The following is a 26,368-nucleotide window of genomic DNA, read 5'->3' as shown; positions in this document are numbered from 1 at the left end:
CACACACACACACACACACACACACACACACACTCACACACGCACACTCACGCACACACACTCACACACACACACACACACGCACGCACACACACATGCACACACACACACACATGCACACACACACACTCACGCACGCTCACACACGCACACACGCAAGCACACACACACTCACACACACACACACACACACACACTATGAATCTTGCTCTGCTCCATCACTGCTCGCCTTCTAATACACTTTCCACCAGATTAGTTTGATTTCATGCATATTGAAACAGAAACAGAAATCTAATTGAATGAACATCTAAAGATAGATTTGATTCTTTCCCCTCTTTCTTTCTTCCTCTCTCCATCTTCTTACAGACGTCTTGGATCTGGATCTTTGTCCTCCAGGACACTCAGACCTAATGTTTCCTATAGTTCGTCCACCCTCTGGCCTCCGTAGTGAAGAGGTCACGTGGATCACATTCTATCTACGTGATGTAGATGTTTAGGAGAAGAGGGTCAAAGGTTAGAGGGTGCTGAACAGATTTTAAAGCTCCTTCAGGAAAAGGTGTGATTTATGATGGTGAGTTCTTAGGGTTTCAACGGTGCTTTGTATGATTGGTGTGATAGAAAACGTCATTCTGCTGTATAATGTTCTACTGTGACTTGATTATATGCTCTATTCTATGTTTTACTTACTACTGTACTGTATGTTGACCACCGCTCCCTTCAAAGGAAGAATCTGGAAGGGAGTGCTGCGAGCATGTTTAGATTCGAGTAGTCGTAAATCTAAACTGTCGTGAGTGTTGTTGTTTAGAATAGATCAGTCATAGACCTTTGAAGCAGATAGTAATCACTGAGTGTTTAGCTTAGAGGTAGTAAACCACGGGATCTGTAGTAAATGTTTTATTTCAGGTACTATTGTAAAATGTGTAGATTAGAAACAAACCAGATGTCTCGGAGAAACACACCTTCCCCCCTCTCTCTTGATGCTCTGACCCTTTAAAAGATGTGCTCAAACGGCACACAGGTCACTCTCTCCATCCCACAGAGAACACAGGCACTCTGTGGGATGATTGAGTCTTCTCTGCGCAGAGAATAAATACTTTAAGGACAAACTTCTTTCCTCAATGTTTCTTGTTTCAGTATTCAGTATTATAGGACTCACTCGGTACTATTGAATAGTTTTTTCCACCACATTAGTCAGAGCATATCTGTTGCCTCCACACGGCTCTCAACATGGCGACGCCTGAGCCGGCAGCCAACGTGCTAACAGTGCTAACAACGCAAACAACAGCAACAGTGCTGACAAAGCTAACAGTAGGCATTTTCAGACTGGAGGAACTTTTTCATAGCTCTAAGAACCCCCATTATTTTTGCGTCCACACCTCAAGAAATAGGAATTATCGTAATTCTTAGAACGGCGTTTAGAGGGACTTTTTAAGCTCTTATTTCAGAGTAGGTACTTTCCCAGGACCATGATTGACGTATGTGTACAGTCACTGTACTACAGTGATTGGTTGAACAAATGAGCCAATGCAGCACCAGCAACCACCATTTATAAAAACCTGTTAGCGGCCTAAACAACAGACACAAACAACAGCTTGTAATGAAACAAATGGACTAAAAAAAACTACCTACAAACGGACCAACAGTGAAGACCAGAAGAACTTGTTCATGAATACACACTCACTGTGTCAAAGAACAATTTAGAGCTGCTGCTCAGCGAGCTAACCTAGAGCAAAGGCTAACCCTGTAATGTTAGAACACAGGCTAACCCAGTAACGTTAGCACAAAGGCTAGCCCAGTAACGTTAGCACAAAGGCTAACCCAGTAATGTAAGCACAAGGGCTAACCCAGTAACATTAGCACAAAGGCTAACCCCTTAACATTAGCACAAAGGCTAACCCAGTAACATTAGCACAAAGGCTAACCCAGTAACGTTAGCACAAAGGCTAACCCAGTAATGTAAGCACAAGGGCTAACCCAGTAACGTTAGCACAAAGGCTAGCCCAGTAACGTTAGCACAAAGGCTAGCCCAGTAACGTTAGCACAAAGGCTAACCCAGTAACTGTTACGTTAGTGGACATACACTTATGTACGTATATGTATTAGCCTTTTAAGGACATGCATGTGTTTTAGCGCTGCAATGATGCCAAACATTTGAGGGTAAATTTAATATCTTTGAAGGAATTAACTAATAAAACAGAGATGATGGATGACAACACCTTCTGCTACCTTTACTGTAGCACACTCACACTTTCTCGTTTTTTTATGTAAGATAGACCAAACACTTAATTAAGGTTATAATCATCAAATGTATCAGTTCTAAAATGTTGCTGGAATGTGTTTCACACAGATCCAACGGCATGTTGTGGTTTTACAGGGGATTATGTGCTGGACTATTTCTTAGACTACAAAATGTTGAATTCATTCTTTAAATGATTCATCTCACTTACAGGATGCCTTTAAAACTCAGCAGGGAGTCAAAAGAAGGAGGGAGGCGGCCTGTTTAACCTCCTGATGAGCGTGGAGGTGATAGCACCTGAGCAGGTGCTGCTTGTTTTGTTCACTCTCTGTCTCAGGTGTGATCAGGTGATCCTTCGTGGGGACTTCTGACTTTGGATGTCTCAAAATAAAAACATACTCATCACACTCCGCCTTCAACATAACCAGAGAGAAACTCATATTTAACAAGAACCATTTATTTTCCAGGTTTCAATGACACCATGACAAGATGCAAATGTCATTTACTTTTTATCCCAATATATAAAAATACATTTGAATATACAAAATAAATTGGTAACATGTCGTAGAGCTCAATGGTAGCCCCGTGCACCACATCCAACATAAGGTTGGACTGGACGTGGATTGATGGTTTTAAGGATCTTGATTCGATCTGGATCCCAGACACAATCCTCCTCCAAACCGCTCGGCACCATTTTATTGTTGGGTGGCACCCAGGCGGTGTCAAACACCGGGCCGTATCTGGGGTCATGCCAGGTCTTCTGACGTGGGTGGCCTTGACAATTGATGGCGATCACTTCGCCCACGTTGACCTGAACCTTAATGACGATCTTGTCAGACTCCGGGTGACCAATGGGATAGCGGCTAGCTTTCTGCAGGTCTCTGCTGAGGTAGACGCCGCGGCCGAGCATCCCGTCTTTAGACTGTTGAAAACCGTTTTTCAGGATTAATCGAGCCGTCGCCTTGGTGGTGCCGTGGTACATGACGTACTTTCTCCCACTAAGTGGCTCAGTGAGGCCCAGTGGAAATACCCCATAGGGCAGCTCAAAGTCATCTTCAGCCCACTCGTACTGCATGTTGGTGTCAGGATCTCTGAAAGAGGATGGTTAGACTTCAGAAGGATTCTATGAGAAGAAACATCAGTAACACAGGAATGAAAGCAGAGAATTTAGAAGAAAGTCAACTACACATTTCAAGTTCTGGATGTGTTTAGCCTAGCTTAGCACAAACACAAGAAGAAATAGAGGACAACTGTTATCCTGTCAAAGTGAAACGAGAACTTATAAGAAAACGATGGAGCAGATTCAACCACTTTGCATTTTTTAACCAGAGCCTCCGGTTTGTCAGCTCCATTGTGTCGGTGGACTGGCGCCATCGAAATGAATAAAGAAGCTGCATTATTTTAGCTTTGAGCTAAATGCTAACATGCTCACAGTGAAAATACTATTGATTAACATGCATAATGTCTACTATGTTCAGCATCTTGTTTGAATCAAACACAAAGTGCTTCTCCTCTTCTTGTTCTTTGATGAACACATTCATGATCCCCTCAGGATGAATTAATAACTTTGGTGACTTTTCATTTTATGAGCAGACACCTGCAGAACTAATGACAGCTTCAGCTGCTAACATGCTAAACTACCGTGGTGTAGGGTGGCTCCCTCATGGTAAACATAGAGCGTATACCTGCTAAACATCAGTACATTAACGTCATAGTGAGCATGTTCAGCTCAAAGCACAGCTGTGTCTCGGTGCAGCCTCAGAGACGATACCTGCTACTGTGACTGTAAATGATTCTACTGGGACCAAAAGTCTTCATTGTCATAAATTAGTTTGAAGGGACTTTACAGTCTGAACAGCGAACCACACCCTCTGTCCTCAGACCTCCACCCAGAGAAAGAAAAACTCAACAAAACACCTTTAACTATTTTACTCTATAGTATCCAATGCCAGTATAAAGACTACGCTTTATTCTGCTGCGCATATTCATACAGAGAGTTCTGTTGATTATTATTAACATAATTATTATAATAGTTTAAAGCTAACAAACTAAACTGGGATCAAACGCAGTTCATAAAGAGCATTTATTTTGACTAAGTCACTTCATCTCCTCATATTAATAATATTTACCATAAAGATGCATAAAAACAAAAAGTGTGTGTTCACGTACCTCTCTCTCTGCGTTCCTCCAGGAGTGCAGGCTGTGAGTTCACTCTGCTTTATATAAGCACCTTGGGAGGAAACGTGCGTTCATCTTTCACTTTCGTTTCACTTGCTGAACTGTTTTATGACTTTCGTATGTGTTTACATAGGCGTGGTCAACACAGCGGTGGTGTTGGGTTTCTATCCTGCCAGCCAGCAGCACAGGGATCGGGGATTTTAGGGCCTTAGTTGTCTGCAGATGTGAGCGTGGGAGTTTCCAGGTCTTCAAAACAGTGAGGACAACTAATCAAAGACATCGACATCAAGAGGAAACAGGTTTGATTCCTTCCTGAGAAGCCGGTCACATCTGCTTCCTGTGCAGGTGAAACCCTGAAATCCACACAGGTTTAGTTCTGACCTACTGTCAGATCGTCGAGTGTTTGAGTCTCTCTCAGACATTTTAATTCCTTTATGAACACTTTCCATAAGTCTTTGCTGAAAGGAAAGATCTGCCAGCCTCTACAGTGCAGTCCCCCTGATCTCCAGCCTACAGTGCAGTCCCCCTGATCTGCCAGCCTCTACAGTGCAGTCCCCCTGATCTCCAGCCTCTACAGTGCAGTCCCCCTGATCTCCAGCCTCTACAGTGCAGTCCCCCTGATCTCCAGTCTCTCTTTCTCACTGCATCTGACTGTCTGCGCTTGAGTCCTCCATCATGCCCCGTGACAAGCTGATGATGTTCTGTGATTTGATTGGATCAATATTGGTGTAGGCGAGAGCTAAAAATGGTTCATAGAATCTCTTCCAACAGTCACAAAGACCGTTATTAAGGGATGATGGAGTCACACACACACACACACACACACACACACACACACACACACACACAACTTTTCTTCGAGGATGCCTGAACACGTTAATATGACGACAGTGGAAACGTAAATATAAAAACTGAACGGTTCATCACACAGTTTTTCCTTCGCTGCATTAACTGATAAATAAAGTTCTTTCTAAAAGGGTCAAATGTGAAGCATCATGAGTCATCAGGGATGAGACTTATCTATTTTTTGCATTGCTGCTTTCTTTTAGTGAAAACGTTAACTTTGTTATTTGGTGTATTTCGTCCTTGTCTTTCAGGGAAAAGTTCATGAATATTTTCCTTTTTTACTTATTACTGTTAAATGTCGCATGGGGGTCGGGATCAGTGCCCATGGACTGGCAGACCTGGGTGGTTGTTCCCATTTTCAAAAAGGGGGACCGGAGAGTGTGATCCAATTACCGGGGTATCACACTACTCAGCCTCCTGGGGAAGCAAAATGTTTAAAGATATTGGTGCATTATTGGCCAGTTCTGCGTGTACTTGAGTGAAAGTATCCTTGTTATTGCCATGAGTGGATTATGAGACGACGGGCCTCTGGGCACAGACAGCAACTGTCCTACAGAGGAACAAGACACACAGACTTATGGGTGTTTAGTAGTAAATAGTTGTTTTGTGTCTTTTTGTAGTTGCCTTGGGTCTCTATGTAGTTGCTTTGCATCTCTATATAGTTGTTTTGTGTCTCTTTGTAGTTATTTTGTGTCTATTTGTAGTTGCTTTGTCTCCTTGTAGTTGCTTTGTGTATCTTTGTAGTTGCTTTGTGTATCTTTGTAGTTGTTTTGTGTCTCTTTGTAGTTGCTTTGCATCTCTATGTAGTTGTTTTGTGTCTCCTTGTAGTTGCTTTGTGTCTCCTTGTAGTTGTTTTGTCTCCTTGTAGTTGTTGTCTCCGTGTAGTTGTTTTGTGTATCTTCGTAGTTGTTTTGTGTCTCTTCATAGTTGTAAGAGCCATATGAGACTTGATAAGATGTCTTAATTGATTTGTGTAACAAACATGTGGAAATGCTCCTTTAGTTGCATTACTGACTATGTCACAGCCAACAGCCCTCAGTTGAGGTTATTCAGTCTGCGGAGCAACAGTTTTTTGAACGTTGTGCTAACGCTGTGACAAGTTGAGCAAAGAATGTATCTTGTAACTTTATTTTGTTGAGTAAACCTTTTTAAATGAAGCTACTGCCTACGAAGATTCATTACGCGTCAAGCTTATTGCCAAACCCAGACTGTAACAGTAGTGGTAATGATGACTGAGGGAAGATTGCCGCTATAATAGTTGTTTTGTGTCTCTGTAGTTGCTTTGCATCTCTATGTAGTTGTTTTGTGTCTCTATATAGCTGCTTTGTGTCTCTATGTAGTTGTTTTGTGTCTCTATATAGCTGCTTTGTGTCTCTATGTAGTTGTTTTGTGTCTCTATATAGCTGCTTTGCATCTCTATGTAGTTGTTTTGTGTCTCTATATAGCTGCTTTGCATCTCTATGTAGTTGTTTTGTGTCTCTATATAGCTGCTTTGTGTCTCTATGTAGTTGTTTTGTATCTCTTCGAGATCGTTTGGCCCTTTCTATAGTCATTGTGAGTCTCTTTGCAGCTGTTTTTCATCTCTTTGTAGTTGTTTTGTGTCAATTTGTGGTTGTTTTGCCCCTTTTTATCAATTTTAAACACATACTCATCCGAGCAATCAACGAGACATGCTGATGCCGGTAACAGTCTTAATTCAATGTTTAAAGTTTGCTAACTCGTCTGTTGCCACCATGTCTCCGCATATTTTTGATGTCGTTGGCTGTGAAAGGGTCTATTAGATCACAGCCAATGGACGTGAAGAATTTGCGGTCAGAAAGTAAAAAAAGCTGATATCGGCACATTTTAAAGCTTTTATTTACACACCACCATATTTACAGAACAGTCATTTCTCAGTCGCGTGGCTCTTCATGTGAAGCCTCACGTATGTCTTTCGGTGGAAGCCTTTACCGCAGATCTCGCAGCAGTGCGGTTTCTCTCCGGTGTGCGTGCTGCTGTGCTGCTTCAGCGTGGAGCGGTCGCTGAAGCAGCGGCCGCAGGTGTTGCACAGGTAGGGTTTCTCTCCCGTGTGGGTCCTGATGTGTCGCATCATGTTGTGTCGGCAGTTGAAGCATTTACCGCACTCGCTGCAGAGGAACGGCTTCTCCCCCGTGTGGATCCTCATGTGCATCTCCAGGTTTCCTTGACTGTCGAAACACTTTCCGCACACTTCGCAGACCTTCCCGTTCTTGTGAGTTTTCAGGTGAAGTTTTAACTTTTCATCAGAGTCAAAATGCGTCCCGCACACGCCGCAGAGGTCCGTGGCGTGACTCTTGGCGTGGTTCACCAGAGACACCATGGAGTGAAACATTTTCCCGCACACTTCACATATGGTCCGAGTCTGATGCTTTTTCGGTGGCGATGACATCGTCATCTTCTCCTCCGCATCGTTGACGTGTTCGTTTGCAGACGTGTTGTTCGGGTCACGGCTCCTCGTGTGCGCGTGGAGCAGCCGGTGGCGTTTCATCGTGGAGTAGTCGTTGAAGCATTTGCCGCAGACGGTGCAAGGATACGGCTTCTCCCCCGTGTGTATCCAGAGGTGTCGCATCATGTTGTGGTGACAGTTGAAGGATTTCCCACATTCGCTGCAGTTGAACGGCTTCTCCCCCGTGTGGACCCTCATGTGCGTCTCCAAAGAACTCGAGGCCCCGAAACATTTCCCGCAAACGCCGCAGACTTCGGCTTTCACGTGCGTCTTCAGGTGAACCCTGAAGCCCTCCTCGGTCTCCAAACGTTCCCCACAAACACCGCAGACGTCCTTCGGGTGAGCCTCCATGTGGTTCACCAGAGAGACGTTGGCGTGAAAGGCCTTCCCGCAGACTTTACAGCGGATTCGCGATTTCGCTTTTTTAGTCGGGTGACGTTTTTGAGCCGTCGGTAAACGAGGCTCCTTCCTCTTTGTCCCCCTGCGGTCGCTGTCGTCGCTCTGCGATCCCACGCTGCCCCCCCACTCCTCGCCGCTGTCGGCTGCAGAGCAGCTGGAGGACGCTCCGTCATCGTCCTCCACCTTCGTCTGGTCCTGCTCAGCTGGAGTGCTCGGCAGAGGATCTCCTTCTCCTTTAGAGCTCCGACAACTGGACGGAGGCTGGTCCAGCTCGTTCTTCACGTACGGAGGAGTGAAGATGAACCTGATGGTGTCGTCGTCGTCGTCCTCCTGAAGCTCCTCCTCCTCCTCCCGGCTCTTCTCTGTTTGTGGAGGTTCCTGGTCGTCCTGATCCAGACCGGAGCTCCAGTCCTGATCACAGTGGTCCTGCTGCTGCCGGTCGGAGAGGAAGTCCTCGTCCCAGACAGAGAGAGCCAGCGGTGGTTGGTCTACTGGAAGAAAGAACAGAGGAAGAAACTTTAATTAAAGAGAATATCAACCAGAATATCATTTAAAATCTAGATATAACCAGGAGGAGCTGTTGATCTTTACCCAAAGCTAAATATGTATTTTATTAGATTTCAAAAATGTCTTTGGCCTTTAAATATCGGTTTTGTAATTGATCATTAGATGGTACCGAGAAAATGCAAACTCTGTAAATAAATTAATCTCTGTAAATAAATTCTGGCATAAACCAGAATTTATTTTTGCCACATTTTGATCACAATCCAACCAAATACTATAGATTTTATTAACTCCAGACTAAACTAAAAATAAATAAATCCAGTGGTTGGACAGGGTAAATCTGAATATTGTAAACAAACGTCAAATAACTGTTTGTGATCTTTCCAACATTAAACATGAAAAAATGTCTCTAAATTAAGCTAAAACTCACAAACCTGAGAGTTTGTTCATCTTTATTTCAGGTTTTAATATTGTCTGCAGGACTCGGCGCTGCCGGAGGACCTCCTCCTCGTAGCCCGCGATGGTCTTTTTAACCGCCTCGAAGATCTCCTCTGCGGCCGCAGACAGACGCTCGTTCACGAGCACTCTGAGCAGCTGGACGCCGGACATGATGACGGAGCCTCGGCTGTGTTTCAGAGGCCGGACCGGACCGACACTCGGTAGGTTTGTTGTAATAACAAGCAGCTCGACGTGCAGCGTTTGACTGTCAAGGTAGCGCGTGTGTTCAGCAGCTGCACGAAACACTTCCGGTTAGAGGTTATTCGTGTCAAAATAAAAGCTTTGATTTAAGAACGTTTTGTTCTCCTTTCGAATAAAACATGATTAATATTAAAGAGCATTTAAGAATAAATGATTTAAGAAATAAGAGTTCATTTTAAAATGTTTTATAAGTCACTTTATTCTTTTTAGGTTGTTTAAGTTTCAGTTTTTTAAGTATTGAGTTTAATAATTTTTTTACGTTTTTGGGAAAAATTCAGACATTTCACATCAAATTATATTTGGTGACGTTAAATGTACGTGTGTTTTTATTTGTTTGTTTATATATTTATTCTTATCTTATTCCGATGTATTTGTAAAAGTTATGTTGCTTTTTTTCAAATGTACAATGTTGTAATACTGTTCATTATTTAGCTCCACTTCCACATACTTTGTATGCAGTACAGCTTTGTGATACAGTACATATTGTGTGTACACACATACATGTATGTACTGTAAATACCGTGTCCATTTCTTATACTACCTTGTTTTTATACAGATTTATTTATTGGAAAATTACAATAAAGTTGAACTATGAACTTTTAGAATTGTGCCAAATGTAGACTTGGGTTGTTAAAAATACAAAATAGAGATTTGAATAATAGAGGAGACATGTGATAATAAATAAGAAGCTTACCTGAGATCTGCTCTCACTAGTAAACACGAGGACACTTGTGTCCTGATGTCTGTGATCACGTCCAGCAGAGGGCAGCCTCCCCAAAATAAACTAACTCCTTCAAAGCATCGAAACATGAACAAATGATGACATCTCGACTTCAACATTCAATAGTTTTATTGTGAAAAAAGTCTCATCTCTTCATACGCTTGAAACTGTACAATCAATAATTTAAAAAAAAATTAAACATGTTCAGCTTTGTTTGAAGAACATTCTCTCTCTCACACACACACACACACACACACACACACACACACACACACACACACACACACACACACACACACACACACACACACACACACACACACACACACACACACACACACACACACGCCAAAAACCAGAATAGTGTTTTACAAGTGTTGTTTTTTTGTGTCTAAGTCGTAATAATTATCACAACAGTTGCTTCTTTGTACAAATACTTCTTCCACATCAGAGGACGTCCCTGAACCTCTCACACGTTTCCACCTTTAAAAAAACAAAATGTCCAAAATAGAAACTCAACAGAATGTTGGAAAGAGTCCAAAAACACAGAAGAAGTCCGTAAAAAACAAAAAAACAAAAGGATGAAGAAGAGAAACAGGGAGGGAAAGCTTTGCGTTGTTATCTCACAACACAAAGAGGATGAAGAACATGAGAACACAACAACAACATGACACAGCTCATTAAGCCTAACGAGGGGCGTTAAGACCAACAACAATAAAAGCCTCTTCCTGTTCAACTGAAAATCTTGGCAACAAGCTCGAGTCAAATTAGGTCTAAATTAAACCAAATTCAACGTATTTGACACATAAAACCCAAACAAGGAGTCAAAGAAATGTGCGAGATTGTTTATGTAAATGTCTCAAAAATGGACCTGTTAAAAAACATTTCATTTTTAGACTTTAAATAATCTCTAAAATAATGGTCACATTCACCAAAAAAAAACTAAAATATTTTGTCAGATATTTGCGGGAAAAAAAATGCAGAAATTCAAGTTATTTAAAAAAAAAAAAAAAAAAAAAAAAATCCTGAATCCTCAAAAATGGTGTTTTGAATCCGATTAATCTCAGTGTTTTCATATTTATATTTCTTTATTACCCCCCCGGCTCTGTATATTTTATTTCCCACATCGGCCCTAATGCGCCGTCGTAAGAATCTGACTCTGGATCAGTGAACACACGCGAGTCAGTGAGGTGAGAATGAACACAGACTGGATTTAGGTCGAACGCCTAAGAAAATGTGCTGAGGCGGCTAAAAACAAGCAGCAGATAATTCTGTTTTATAAAGAAACCAGAGAGACGATGAGGAAGACGAGTGCTGAAGATGAAGAAACAAACTACAGAGAGCTGAGCGGAGGATGAGAGAGACCGATGAAGACCTCCAGAGATGTGAGAAGAACATCTATTATTCAGCAGCTATGAATCATGGGACAGCACGCGGGGGCGGAGATCAGAGAAGAAGAAGAGGAGGAAGAGGAAGACGTCGGAGCAGTTTGGTGTTGGACTCGATGAGTTCTGATTCTCTTTAAGTCGTCATCACGTTGGAGATAAATTAATATTTATAACTCGTCCACTCGAAGCTGCCGTTTCCTACGGGACATGAATGCAGCAGGAGAGCGAGAGAACACGATGATCGTTTATAAAATCAATAACTTATTTATATCTATGACAAACAGCGCTCGTCATCTCAAACACAGATGGTGGCGCTCTCCATGTTTCTTCTTGTCAACAAATTCCCAAAATAAAAAGTCCAAAACAAACAATAATAATTCATCTCTTTCCGTTCTCTCTTAGAAAAACACACCAAATAAATATTAAACCGCCGCTGAAAATAGTCCCCAACAAACGCACTCGTTCCTCCCGTTGGTGTGAAATGAATTGTAAATATTGGAGGGAAAGTAATTCGGCCTTTTAATGTTGATTCATCTCACAATTCAATGTTGTATTTCGTCTTATCAACGGTCAAAACCTCCAACATAATGTTTAGTATTTCTGCTTAAAAGATGAATGAACGCTTCCATCAGTCCAGGTGTGCAATAAACCGTCTGGTCCTTTAAGGTAGTTCTGTTGAGACGCGACGTTCATTTTTACAATGAAATGTTTATTCAGAAAAGAGTGAACGTGTCCGAGCAGACGTCTTCAAATAACACGTTTCATCTAAACAACACTCCGAAATATTCTCACTTTAAAATGATAGAAATCCTCACATTAGAGGAGCTGAAACAGGAAGTAGTTTTGTAGTTTGTTTAAATCTGTGAACAAACTGAACTCGAGCTCAATTAATCAGTAAAATATGAGTTAATATGATAAAGTGATTATTATAAACACACAGATGAGGTGAAGCGTGTCACAATAAAAGAAACAGGTGAGGAGAGAGAGGAGAGAAGAGGAGCACTCTGGGTAAACTCTCTCCGGACTACAACTCCCAGAAGCTCTTGTGCCAAAAAAGGAAAACATCTTCAGCTTTCAATGGGCTTTGTTGACAAGTATGAAAAAACTAAACTCCGTTTGTCTTCAGCTGTCAAGTTAAAATTCCACCAGAAGGCGGAGAGACCTTAAATAGTGGTATCCATGGCAACAAGCATCACCGAATCCCTCGTCGGAAACCACAGAAGAAGAATAGAAATGAAACATATTTATGGTGCTTTTGTGTGTTTGCTGCAGGTGAACTGGCTTCTTTTGACATGTCTACGAGAACATTGAGGCACAGCAGCAGGTCTGGACCTGAGACCTGATCCAGGATCAAGACCTGGTCCAGGATCAAGACCTACACCTAAAACTACAACCACCACTCATCTTGTCGCCAAGATTTCCCTTCAGCCAAAACATTTAATCTCCCAAAGATCACGACGAGTGTTTGAACAAAGATGGCGACGATCAATACTGAGGGACTGCTCCCTCGTGTCTCCATCAATAGCTTATCGGTCATTAAAAACAAAAGAGATAAAGAAGGGGGGGGAATAAAACCAGACAGAGGGAGGGAAGGAAGGAAAGTGAAGGATGAGGCTTCACGTAGAGGAACTAAAACGCTGAGTCGGTGATTTCTGTACATGTAGTTGAACTCCAGCCGTCTTTCGTTCTCTCAGAGAGAAGAAAGACCTTCATGCTCTTCAGCATGAAGGTGAGAGGTAGCACTCGTCCATCCCTCCATCCGTCATTCCTGCTCTTCAGCTCTTCAGGTTCGGGGGATGTTCTCCTCCAGCTAACTCCGTCCTGTTCCCCTCGGCTCTGGCGGAGGAACCTCCTGTGAATTAGGAGATCTTACAGTTGTTGCGGGTGCAGTTCTGCGGCGGGCTCTGCGGCGGACGGATGGACTTGGAGCGCTTCAGGCTGTTTCCCTTGGAGCCGCCGGCCGGGTTGGCTAGCGAGTAGGAGCGTCCGTGCATCATGACGGCGTTCATGCCGTTGGCCATGGAGAAGGACTTGAGGTGGGACTTAATGGCGACGGGCAGCGGCAGCTTGTCGATGAGGTGGACCGGCGTGCACGACACGATGGCTCTGCAGCAGAGGTCCTGGAGGCTGAACACTGCAGAGAGGAGGTCAGTTAGGATCGTTAGGATCTCCGATATCTGGGATATAAACCCACCGTTCACCTACGAAGACCTCTCTTATTATCACCATGAAGATATTTAAAACTCTGGCTTGTTGGGATATTTACCACATATTTTACTGACAGCTTTTGGACATTTCTCACAATTTGACAAAATATTTGGACATTTCGCAAATTTCTTTTCACATAGTATACTGATAGTTAGGATATTTTTAAAATATATTTTGTATATTTTTCACGTATATTTTTCACATTTTTCAGAAATGTTCTACAATTTTTATTCACAATTTTATGAAATGTTTGAATATTTCTCAACAATTTTTTGAGACATCTTTTTTTTTTTTTACATATTTTACTGACATTTAGGATATTTTTTGAATATTTTTTACATTTTTAAGACCATTTCTAGAATTTTTATTCACAATTTTATTAAATGTTTGGATATTTCTTAACATGTTTTCCACATTTTTACTAATAATTGTCAAATATATTTGTTTTTGAACCGGTGTTTTTGAGAGCCACAGACGGGGACGTGAGGTCTGAATCTGAGGTGTTTAAGGATCAACAGGACCTGAAGACATGAAGTCCAGACTCATGGTTAAATCTGAGTATAAAGGACTTTCCTCTGTAACTAAGGCGTAGTTATAAAAATAAGTGTTGAATAAAAACAGTGTTTGTGAGTAAAAGAGACCGTAAGAGAAGCAGAGTGGTGAGTCTACAGGAAGTTCCCTCAGTTCTTGTGACTGTTGATGTTGTGATTCTTTGGTCTCTCTGACCCGACTCACCTCTGTTGGGCTTCCAGAACTTCTCCATGCCGTGCCTCATGAGGACGATGCGCGACAGCTCCGTGAAGGACTCGATGACGTTGAAGTTGCACAGCGGGCTCACCTCGAAGAAGGTCATGCCGTTCTTCTCGGCGTACGCCCTCGCCTGCTCCGTGGGAACCTGACGTTTGAAGGCCAGATGTAGACGGTTACCGACCAGGATCCGAGGAACGCCAGGAGCATGCTGGGAAATAAAAAGAAAAGAAAATCAACACGGGAGAATTAACCTTCGTTGGTAGCTGTTAGCATGTAGCTTCTTTCACGCAGTTCCCGTCCAGACACCGTGAGTGATTTTCACTTCACCAGATGGACGAGACGGAGCAACGGACTTAGAAGAAGACAAAGACGGACACGGAAGGACACGTCTCTTTACTTTCACGAAGATATTTCTCACATATTTTTCATTTAAAATTTTACAAATTGTTTCTCAAATATTTTTCACCAATGTTTTTCTCCACATACTTTACTGATATTTAGGATATTTTTCACATTTCTTTTTAGACATCTTTCACAGTTTTTTGAAACCTTTTTTTCTAATAAATGAACATATTTGTCGGACATTTCTCATATCTATGTATTGTTAGTTATCCGACCACCGGTGAAAGCACCGTCATACATTCTGAACTGTGAGTTCCTGATTCAGTCTCGTCATCAGTGGAGTCTTCTGATCGGGGCGCTCGCTCCACGTTTAAACGTCTTCACCAGGTCGTCGCTGCAACGTAACAGCTTTCATTCACAACACAGGAAATGTTCCTGAACACCTCAGACTAAATGGACACGAAGTGAGGAAGCTGCTCCGGTCTCTCTAACTCAAACTGAAGGAAACAAGATGGCCGACCTCGTCCTCCTCTCCTCCTCCTCACTGTCACCTCTTATCAGCCTCTTCACAGTTTCCTCCCTGCTGCTTCTTCATGCTCAGAGCTTCTGCTGATGGTGATGATGGTGATGATGATGATGATGGTGGTCATGGTGGAAAAAGCAGTGGTTTTAAACGGCCTGGTCTCACGTTTGGTTGGATGTACTGTAAGATTTCACAGATTTATAGTTTGTGTGGAAGATTTTAGCTTGTTTGGTTTTGTTTTATACATTTGTTATGATTTGTTTAATGTATTTCATTATGTTTTAAGTATGTTTCACCATATCTTCTGATGGGGACAACAAGGTATCTGCTAGATCAAAATGACTTTGTATGACGAGTGATTGACACAGGAGGGGAGTCTGTCTGTTGTCACTGTGAGAGATGTTAAGGAATTAAGATTTGTTTATACTCTAATTAAAACCTCCACGTGACCTCCGAATATGAATTCATAGTCTGTACGCCATTTGTTGCTTTATTCTCTGAAACACCAGAGGACGAACAAGGTCACGATGAACAAAAAATAACTAATGATAATCGATCAATCGTTTCAATCATCTATTGTGTGACGATTTGATCCTTTTCTCTGTTTTAAATTGTTGAAAACTGAATATTTTTGGATTTAGGACAAACCAAACTATTATAAGAAACAAAGGACTAAATATGAAACAAAAGATTAATAAAATGTATTTAAATGAGTTGCATCTCTACACTGAGAACAGTCAGTTCAGGATGATGAAGAATCATTAATAATAATTAATACACAGAACAGATGAAAACTAAACTCTTCATCTCTATTTCAGTTCCGTCCTTAAAAAAAGTGTCCGACAACCACAACACATCTGTGGAGGTGGAGCAGGAAAGACCAACTGACGCACACATTCCTCAGGCCAAAAATACACACACACACACACACTCACACACACACACACACACACACACACACACACACACACACACACAAGCTTTAACTTCGGCCCCTGAAGCGGCAACGCTGGCTTTGTGTTTCCTCTTCGTATTTTAACTCTTGAAAATAGAACTAGTCTCCTCCTGCGTTCATTCAGGTCGACTCACACAAGCGAACACCACAGCAGCGCTGTGTGACATGAAATGATCAAACAGACGACCAACAGTCAGCTAAACGTCCCGACTGTGACTCACCTCATCAATCTCTCTGATCCACCGGTCGATGCCATCGAACGACCACCGGTTAGTGATGTCATACACCAGCAGGATTCCCTGCAGAGACACACATCATCATCATCATCATCATCATCATCATCATCAACAACAGGTCTTAGAGTATCAAAGCAGTCAAAAACAGCATCATGCTGTCTGTGATCCTGTAGACTTTTATAAAACTTTATTGAGATGAAGTCAAGCAGGTTTACTTCATGCAGCGTAGGGATCTACTTAATCTATGGATGTGGTTCGGTTCTCACCTGAGCACCGCGGGAATACGAGCGGAAGATGGTGCAGAACCTGCCCTGTCCTGAAGTGTCCCTGAAGAGAGAAAGAAACATTAATATAAATAACTCGCATCTGTTTTCAGCTGCCAACCAGGAAAACTACAGAAAACACACACACGCACTCTCTTTTGTTGCTTGTAATGTATTGATATTGTACGTAGTCATATAAAATAAAAAGCACATTATTACTACTCTTTAGACTCTTCGATACCACCAGAACCTTTTATATTTTCCTCTTCAACCTAAATACTTCAGACCTGTTTAACAGTGATTCTGAACCATGTTAACACTTCTATACGTTTACACAGAGGATGGTTTCAAGCTCCATGTGGACTCAACTTGACCGCTTTAATGCTGAACAGTAGTCTCAGTGAGAATAACTCCAGACATTTAAACTCAGCAGTCTGAAGCTGACTTTCAGAAGCTAAACCTCAAAATGATGAACTGATGGCTGCAAGTCACAATCATATCAGTGTTTCTATTGGCTCAACGCTAACATGGATTAGTGTGTGTGTGTGGGGTTGAGTCAAAATAAACTACAGTGTGTGTGTGTGTGTGTGTGTGTGGGGTTGAGTCAAAATAAACTACAGTGTGTGTGTGTGGGGTTGAGTCAAAATAAACTACAGTGTGTGTGTGTGCGCATGTGTTGATGGTGTTTTAATGGACATAAGAGATGCATTCGTCTCTAGTTTGTGGACAAGAAGAAAACGTATCCTTTAAGTTTCTGCAGGACTTTGAGAGACAGACGACTACAGAGACAGAAATAGAAATGAAGCAGACGGCGTTTGGACAGTAAGACGACAGTGAGACCGGAGAGGAAAGACTGAGGCAGCAAAAAGAAGCAGAAGATTCTGCTTCTTAAACTTTTCCGTCCACAGGGAGGACGAGGCGTTGCTTCTCCCCTGAGCAGCTGAATTCTTTGGCCTACTTCCACCAAACAGTGGATCATTGAGACCGAGCTGACAACTACACACATCTGCTGCATCTCCACTGATGCAAGAAGGTTTGTGAGGCCTGGAACAATATGCAGAGGAGGCGGACCACCAACCATGTCTGCAGTACAGCACATGCTCCCTGCAGCTCGTTTTGTTTTACTGTCAGACAATATTCAATGGTGTAGATATTATATAATATCAGAGAAAAGTATCTGCAAATATGCTTTGTTTTTACACAAGTATTGAATCATTATATAAACCTTCCTACGCCTCTTTTTAAATGTGCATTATGTAACTGTGACCCCATTGACATACAGTATTCTCCTTCTTTCTCCCAGTAGGAGATACATAATCTGTATCATGTCGTTCCAGCTCTTCTGAAGCTCTATGATGTTTACGCTGAGTTAAATATTCAGATGGCTGCACCCTTTCATCAAACTGAGATATTCAAGAGGCATCAAACCAAAAGTCTTTGTGGTTCGACATCACAAGATGATGACACTTTAAAGGTCCTTAAAGGTCTGGAAGGTTTAGAACAGGACCGAGTTATTCCAGAAGAACAGCAGCAGTCTGTCGGTCTATTGTCCACAAAACCACAGCTGTGTGTGTGTGTGTGTTTGTGTTTACCAGAGCTCCAGCTTCACTCTCCTCCCGTCCAGAAGGATGGTGGTGGTTTTATAGTCAATACCTGGACAGAGAGGGGGGGGGGGGGGGGGGCAGACATTAGGTAAATGGAAGCATCAATCTTAATTACAACACCGCGTCACAGACAAGCTAAATGACACTTAAACATTTTTACCCACAATGCACTGCAGGGAACTGGGATCAGCTCCCAGAAAAGAAAAGGCTCATTCAGACCCAACGTTAAAAGATTGTTAGTTTACTTTGGTGGTTTTAAATAACAGTCAGAAAATAACCAAAGTCAGGAGGCTTGAACCACGTTTAATGTAAATCCATCCTCAGGAGATGAACCAGCTGCCTCACAGAGCAACACGAGTAGAAGTAAGAAGTCAGTCATAAGTAATATGAAAACAACAACAAGACGGAGGCAGCAGCGTTCAGCCTCGGGCCGCTAACAGATCTCATTTCTGACAAACCCGTCTGACTGCTTCACCTGTCGCTCTGCTGCTCCGTGTCTCCACATGTCCCCTGAGCCCGGCTTCATGTGGTTCTTATGGAGCGCGGTACCACCCGAGGCCTAAACCGATAAACAGGAAGTGACCATATGTGGACTGAGGAGTGACGTAGAGACGCCGTATACGTCTCTGGTAGAGACCTGTCAATCACTGTGTAGCCCCGCCCTAAAGCATCCCCTGCTTTATGGTCTGTTTGACTCTAAATGGACCATCATGTACTAAATGAACATCATGCTGTATACTGATTAAGCATCATTCTACTTCTAGCTTTGACCTACCAGTCCTTAACCAACAAACCATCTCATCACATGCATGTTTGAATACAAACCACTTTTAGCAGGAAACCCTCAGCTTCACCATTAAACATCAAGACTCTCGGTATAAAAACAGACATCAACATCCCAGAAAGCCTTCCCAGTTCCCCGACTCTCTCTCTCACACATGACTACTTCAGCCTCCGGCAGGTAGCAGCTGCTGGCTAACGAAATTAGCAATATCTTCCAATTTTCCAGGCAGCATAAAGCTGCTGCCGAGCTAAAGTGCTGAGCTCGGCGTAACCTAATTGAATTGGAGAGAGTGCGGGACTTGGTACCAAGTGCATCCTCTCCTCCCACGGCCTCACTTAGATATCCCAGATAATCAATAGCTCCTCTGATGTCTCTGACGTCTTGGCTGAATACTGCTGCTTCTATTCTGGGACTCAGCTTACTTTGTTGTCTACCTCAGAGCTGGCCTGCATCCAGCGATAACTGTATAAACAATGGGCCGTAGTGGCTGCACCACCTCTGGGGAATATCCCATTGTTAGCGTGCGCTGAATGAAAAAGTCTCCCAGCTGCACCGAGGCGTCTTTTCAAACTGCTTCTTTGCATTTTAATTGACTGCACTCGTCCAAGCCTGTCGTGGCTAAATAACAGGATGTGGAATTTAAAGCCTCATCGCAGTGTGAAAAATGTATCTAGAGATCCGTCCCCCCCCCCCCCCTCTCCCAAAGCATCAGTTAGGGTTGATTAATATAATGAGACGTTATTATACGGTCATGACAGAGAGCTCTCCCTTTAGTACCTCTAGATGTTTTAGGCCTTTGTGGGCAACATTAGCAATGAATCTGCACTCAGAGGTTTGTGGTGAAGCACCTTCATCTGTCAGTTCTTTAATTCCTTGGCGTAACAAAAGATAGTAAGAATATGTAATCAGGAGATCTGCATCTTTCGACCACTTTAGCTCTTCTTCAGGACATTGAACTCTGGCACATTGTGATTAAAGGAGATTTGCTGATTCATTATTTTGTACCAAAGATGACATCTTATTTTTATGGACCAACAGCCTGAAACTCAAAGACATTCGGTCAGTTAACGAAGAGATATGACAAAGAAACACATTCTAACATTTGAGAACCTGGAACCAGACCACGTTTCTTCAAATGCATTTTGCTTGAAGAATTACTGAAACTATTATGTGATCACTAATACAGCTGCAGATTCATTTTCTGAAAATTTACTCATTAATTGGCAGAAACATTTTTCTGCCATCAAATTGATGCTTTTGTCTCAGCTACGGTTCAAAAGATATTCAAAATGATAAGACGCAGTGAAGCCGCAAAGCTGAATAGTTCACAAGCTGGAACCACACAATGTTTGTTAAAGAATGTCTGAAGTTTTTTTAATATAAAACCACCTCAATATCCTCCCAACGTGAAAGAGACAGGACCAGCTAGAGACAGAGAGAGAACCCTACATCGTCTTCAACATGAACTCTGGATGAAGTGTTTCTCACTGTTCTGATAAGCAGTATTATTATTAACTACATGACTGATCAATAATACACACAATCACTGAGGAGGAAATGTTACCGCCCACAATCCATCAGCCAGCCAATCGTAGCCTGAGGACAAAGCCAACCAATCACAATCTGCTCCTCTGTCCTGATTCTCTCCTCCTAAAATATTAACCAGCGTTCCCTCCATGCCAACCTCTCTCTAGAGGGATGGGATCAACAGAGGAGCTTCAGTCTGCACAAACATCTCATCTGAGGAGCGATCTGCTCGGCACTCCATATTTAATGAAGCCTTCTGATCTCACGAGCATCAATTAGGACATCTTCCTCTCCGAGTCTTCAGAAGCTAGCCGGGCTCACACTTTGTCTTTAGAGGAACGAACCACACTGATGCAGACACGTTATAAATCTATTTCTGATTAATCCATTCTTAATTTGGTTCAGAAAATGTCAGAAAATAGTGAAAAATGTCCATCAGAATGTCCTGAACCCTGAGGTGAATCGTCCGTTTAGTCTGACTCACACTCCAGAACTGACAGATATTCAGTTTATTATCACAACAGATAGAAAGCTGAACATTCTCACATCTGAGGAGCCGAAACCAGCAAATAGATGTCTGTGGTGCTCGAGATGTTTTTAAAACAATCGATTATCAAAAAGGATGTTTCAACGATTTGTTTCAGCTCATTGACAACTGCTTCCTTTCATTATTGACGGTTTGTGTCTAAATATCAATAAACGGTATAAATAGTTCATCACAGTCAATGCACCGTCTTTATATACCTTCCTCTATACGAACAGTCAAAAACCCAAAGCGATGTTTAGTTAATATTAATAATGTCTTTAAAGAAATTAATCCTCATATTTGACAAGTTGCTACCGGAGTATGTCATGAAAAATGGTTTAAACCGTTTAATTATCAAAATACTTGCTGATCGACTCATCAAATCTTTTCACATCTAAATTCACATTTAACCCTTTTAGATCACAACCCCCGATATATTGTGCACCTATTTAACCTTTTGACACATTTTAAAATCTAAATAGTTATCTTTTCTTCCTGCTTACGTTAGCTTTACCAAACAATATCACGACTCCCATCCAATCAAAACCGTACAAATAAATGTTTCCTGAGGAAGACGTCACATTACAGAAGATGAAGACGCTCCAACCTCTGCAATTAAAACCAGCAACAGTCTACCAGAAAAGAGCAAAACTTCATCCACCCTCTTTTGATCATTACTTATTTATAATAATGACAGAAAAACACATGACCACTCCAGGAAGCTCTTCAACCTGCTGCCAAACGGCAACAGGAAGCTTCACCCGTTCATTCATTAGATAGGGCTCATTCTGCTGACTCGTGTATATTTCATGAACAGTTGGTGTCACCCTGAGGGGAACAAATGAAAACCTTCTTCTGAAAAACACGACTGACCTCTGGGACCTCTGGGAAGGACAAATATCTTAACGAATGCACTTCACATGTTTTACCTTTAAGACACAAGAAAGCGAGCAGCTTTTATTCTATTATGAGTCATGTGAAGTGCAGATGTGATGGTCTACTCTCTTCCTTTATTTGCAACTGTGCATATCATTACTGTCCTATTTAGCACCATCAGTGATTCAGTGATACAGGATTTACTCACCACCTCTTTAAGAACCATGCCAGAGCAGGGTAGGAAATTTACATATTTTTTTGGGGGCAATTTTTGAAACTTGTGAAATAACATTTAACCTTTGTTCAAAATAATACATATACTTATTTAGGCTTACAGTATATGAGCAATTGTCATCAAATGGCAATAATAAGACTATTAGGCAGTAGTCTACAGATTCAACGTGTTTTCTTAGATTTATTTAACAAAAAACAAACGTAAATCAGACAACCATATTCAATTTATTCTTATTTCTTTGTGGTTATTTATTGTTATTATTAAATGTTTTAAACAACTCTTAACAATTATTAAGTCAACGATGCCTTGATTACATATACATCAGTCATTGAATGGAATTATTGAGAAAGATATTTTTGTAGCACCTCAAATATTGTGATATTACCCATTTTTGTCCTGAACTTATGCATTAGTCATTGTGTGGAATTTTTGAGAAAAACATTTTTATAGCACCTTAAAAATTTAAAAAAATGTGCCATTTGAAGATACAAATTCAGTTCAGAGTTTTTACTTGGTAAAATATCTTAATTGACTGTCAGTCACGTATTATTCATTTCCAGCAACCCTCAAATCAAAGAATAAAGACACTTTACGCACAATTTAGGTGTATTTTCCCTTTAACTCACGAGATGCAGATAGCATGTTTTATACTTAATGTGAATATAATTCATTTAATCTAATTTCCATTATGCAATATGTATACTTTGTTGGCATCTTATTCTGAAAACCGGATGTTCGTCTGAAGAAACCGGATGTTGTCTCATGTTAATCTTTTCCGCTAACTCCCAATCTGTGCCGTTTACCATGAATTTCAGCATATAGGTGCACTAACATTTAAGTGTCTGCTGTGTTGACCACAGTCTCTCAATCACAGGTCTGATTAAGAAGTGCTCCTTTCGGTTCTTCACGCACACGCAACATCAGTCAAGGCGAAAATCAAAACCATTCTATGGCAACTGGACCGGGTCATATAGGCTACGGTGTTTTTGACAATTTCATTAAATTATCATTAGAGGAAATTATGGGGGCATTGTTTGCCCCTCTCCTAGTGATATCGGGGGCAAAATTATATTTCTTAGGGGCAGTTTTGCCCTTTGCCCTCGTGTATTTCCGACGCTGTGCCAGAGTGTTTCATGTTTAAGCAAATTAACTAAATGTATATATCATCTAAATCACTGCCATTTTCCAAAGCATACTTTAGTGTCTCCTGCCTTCTGAGCAGCCATTATAGTCCATCTCATACCAGTACACTATTAAAATCAATTTGCAGATATTTGACTGTTTCCTGAGTCGAGGTAATCCATCACAGTGAACATCATGGTTGCTCTTATCGCTGGCCTTGTAGTGCAGCTTTCATTGCAGAGTGATTCACACTACATAGCCAACAACAGGATGCTTATGTTGAAGTGTTTTCCATATGTAGAATGAATTTGGGGGACCCACCCAAATGAATTTACTCCCACAAACAAGGCTTCTTTTTGGTGATATTTTTACATTTATTATTTATTCCTTTCCTTTGGAGAAAAGCAGCTAAAGCTGTAAATTATTCAAAGAAAAAAAAGGGGGGGAAATAGTAGAACAACAGTGGTAATGTGGTATTTATAATCAACAAGCCGTGTAAATAAAGGCTTTATATTATTAACAAAAATAAAACAAAAGTCACTACCATCCCATGAAAAATAATCCTAAACACTTTGAAACACCTTTGTAAAAGCTTTAGGTTAGACTGTGTATGATTCAATCAAATCAAACATTGGGCTGGTCCTTTAAGACTTGTTCCTCCCCTATCTGCTCTTCTTCAGGGCTTCCCTTTGATGGGACTGTGTGTGTGTGTGTGTGTGTGTGTGTGTCAGCCACGGACCACCAGATTCCTGCAGCAGCAGGCGGTGATCTGAGCTCCTGCACCCAGCGAGGGATCATCTGACTGGGCACAGCTCCACCAGCTTTGCCCCCTCACAACAAGCGCGTTGTGTTCCCGAGTGCAACTACAGCTGACGTAGAAACTATAACCTGCATAAATTAGCCTCAGTAATGTTCAAATCAAACCTACAGAAGATTCCTTATAGGTTAGCTATGGCTAAGCAGCCTCCAGTCAACTGAAATACACGTACAAGTAGCAGAAGAAGCTTCTTTATTGTTTTTACAGCTGGAAGCTGTTATGCAAAAAGGGAAGAAGCCGCTTTAAACTGGAGAGGATGTTATTCTGTGTTTAATGTGTTGGTCTAAACTATATTGTCTGGTTATTAGTAGTGCAAATGATTGTTTAACATGTGAAATTCGACTACAATGCACATACAGTGATGTCTGACTCACCACCATGTCAATGCTCTGTGTCATTGTGTGTTCTCCACTGTCCACGCAGCACAAAAAAGCACAGCTAGTGTGTTCAAGACTTTTCTCACGAGCCAGCATGATATAACACAAGGAGCTGATCATCACAGGAGGACAAAACAGTGACTCACCACTACTGTACGCGTACGGAGACTCGGCCGATCCATCCTGAAGGCTGTCCAGGATCTCTCCTTTGCCCACGTCGCTGTCTCCGACCAGGAGGAACTTGAGCAGGTAGTCGTAGCTCTTCACTGGGCTGCCCTGGCTGCCCATCGTCTCTCCCATCGGAGTGTAAGGGGTGACCCCCTTCTGTGGTATTCTACTCACTTGAACCAAAAAACACAGCTGTTTTTTAGCCCATGAATTTGCTGAATGTGTGTGTCCACCAGCTTTAAAAATCCTCCAGATCGTGTGCAATGTTCAGACTAAATATTAGCCAGTCTCACAGGGATGTCAAACAAGCTGGGTGCCAAAAATGTGGTTCTGAAAGGCAAAACATCCCAATTGCTAAAAGTAACGGCAAGAAAAACAATAGTTTGGTCAGTAAGGGGAACTTTAACTGATGTAAACAACTGGTGCTGTCTCTAAAAAGGATGACGGACAGCTTATAAATAGATTTAAACACAATCTGAAACTGAATTCCATTGTTGAGCCATAAGAATTGAATATATTAGTGACAGATTAGCATATAATCTGAAAGTAGACGCACAATCAGAGTGTAACTGGAGCTGTATCCGGACAGGAAGACTCTATGTAGGGAAGAAAAACATGCTTATTGTCCAGTATTTGGAATCAGTATAAGCCACTTCGCAATTTTTACGACCAGATATCTGTACTGAGATATGTTTTTTATTAAGCAAAGACACTACTGAAGCTGTCTTTTTGTTCCCATGTAAGAGACAGCTCTCTGGCTAAAGTTAGCAGAGGTGAACAACAAGCTAGCCCTGCAAGAGAGCTAGCTAGCTAGCTAACTAGCTTAGCTATTAGCACTGGTGCTAACGTTGTCAAAGCGGTCATCAGACACAGTGGTTATTAAAAGACACCGTCACTGGTTATGCGTTACGCTGCACATATAAAGTTGTCCTTTATAACACTACTTCCAACTAGATAAACAAAAGATTGTTCACAACAAGCTAAATGCTAACTTAGCTAAATGCTCACTTAGCTAGCGCAGCCCGTAGCTCAACTTCAACCGACGTCAGGCCCCCTTGTTGTCTTTCTTCAGTCCGGATGACAAAGATTCCCGTAACTTCACTGCGTTCTTATCCAGCAAAACACACCGATACCCTGTATACGGGTTCAGAAGCCCGAAGCTCTCTTAGGTCCAGTCCAGATCTCCGTAGGAGGACTCGGGAATCTCAGTCCGTGATTTGTCCATTTTTCTCCATCGTATTGAATCATAATCACAGCTGTGACTCCTCCGGACAACACGCGTACCGACACTGAAGCTGACAGATTGAGCTGTGAGACACAGTGCGCTGCCTCTCTCTCGCGCTCTCGCTGTCTCTATGTCTCTCTCTCTCTCTCTCTCTGTCTTCCCTCTCTCTCTCTCTCTCTCTCTCTCTCTTTTTCTTTTTCTCTCGTTCCCGCCCTCTCACTCCAAGCCCCGCCCGCCTACTCATATGATTGGACACTGTTTCCGCGGCGACTGACGTAGGGAGGAATACATTGGCTGAGCGAAACGTCCATCACAGTCTTGCCGTCAACAACACGCAGATGGTGAGAGGAACAAAGATGATTAATTTCTCACTGAATACGCACTGAACAATGGAA

The 26,368-nt window shown here is 41.9% G+C and overlaps 3 protein-coding genes across 4 annotated transcripts in view; all 3 read right to left on the bottom strand.

Moving 5' to 3' along the window:
• LOC116391654 (uncharacterized) overlaps positions 1-4,374 on the bottom strand; it is a 9,970-nt gene extending 5,596 nt beyond the window's left edge. The window contains exon 1 of the mRNA XM_031862443.1: positions 2,819-4,374. Coding sequence (XP_031718303.1) covers positions 2,819-3,311 — 493 coding nt within the window. The 5' untranslated portion in view covers positions 3,312-4,374. The remainder of the gene's footprint in view (positions 1-2,818) is intronic.
• Positions 4,375-6,621: 2,247 nt separating this feature from the next.
• On the bottom strand, positions 6,622-9,344 carry LOC116391653 (gastrula zinc finger protein XlCGF26.1-like). Its single transcript, XM_031862442.1, has 2 exons — positions 9,062-9,344; positions 6,622-8,614 (listed from the first exon to the last, which is right to left on the bottom strand). Exons 1-2 carry the CDS (start codon positions 9,234-9,236, stop codon positions 7,146-7,148), a joined length of 1,644 nt encoding a protein of 547 aa, XP_031718302.1. The 5' UTR covers positions 9,237-9,344; the 3' UTR covers positions 6,622-7,145.
• Positions 9,345-10,325: 981 nt separating this feature from the next.
• Positions 10,326-26,111, bottom strand: LOC116391523 (ras-related protein Rab-40C). Of its 2 annotated transcripts, XM_031862190.1 has the most exons (7): positions 25,757-26,111; positions 24,727-24,921; positions 18,305-18,365; positions 16,716-16,776; positions 16,435-16,512; positions 14,379-14,601; positions 10,326-13,569 (listed from the first exon to the last, which is right to left on the bottom strand). In XM_031862190.1, coding segments are annotated over exons 1-7 (894 nt in total). In that variant the 5' UTR covers positions 25,758-26,111; the 3' UTR covers positions 10,326-13,294. The 2 variants fall into 2 exon arrangements, with proteins under 2 accessions (XP_031718050.1, XP_031718051.1); XM_031862191.1 differs by having other exon boundaries at positions 24,727-26,111.
• Between the last annotated feature and the right edge of the window lie 257 nt (positions 26,112-26,368).

This window comes from Anarrhichthys ocellatus, unplaced genomic scaffold (assembly GCF_004355925.1).
Source record: "Anarrhichthys ocellatus isolate YVR2014 unplaced genomic scaffold, GSC_Weel_1.0 scaffold26, whole genome shotgun sequence".
NCBI classification, from domain to species: Eukaryota; Metazoa; Chordata; class Actinopteri; order Perciformes; family Anarhichadidae; genus Anarrhichthys; species Anarrhichthys ocellatus.
This window is presented reverse-complemented; position numbering and strand designations above follow the sequence as displayed.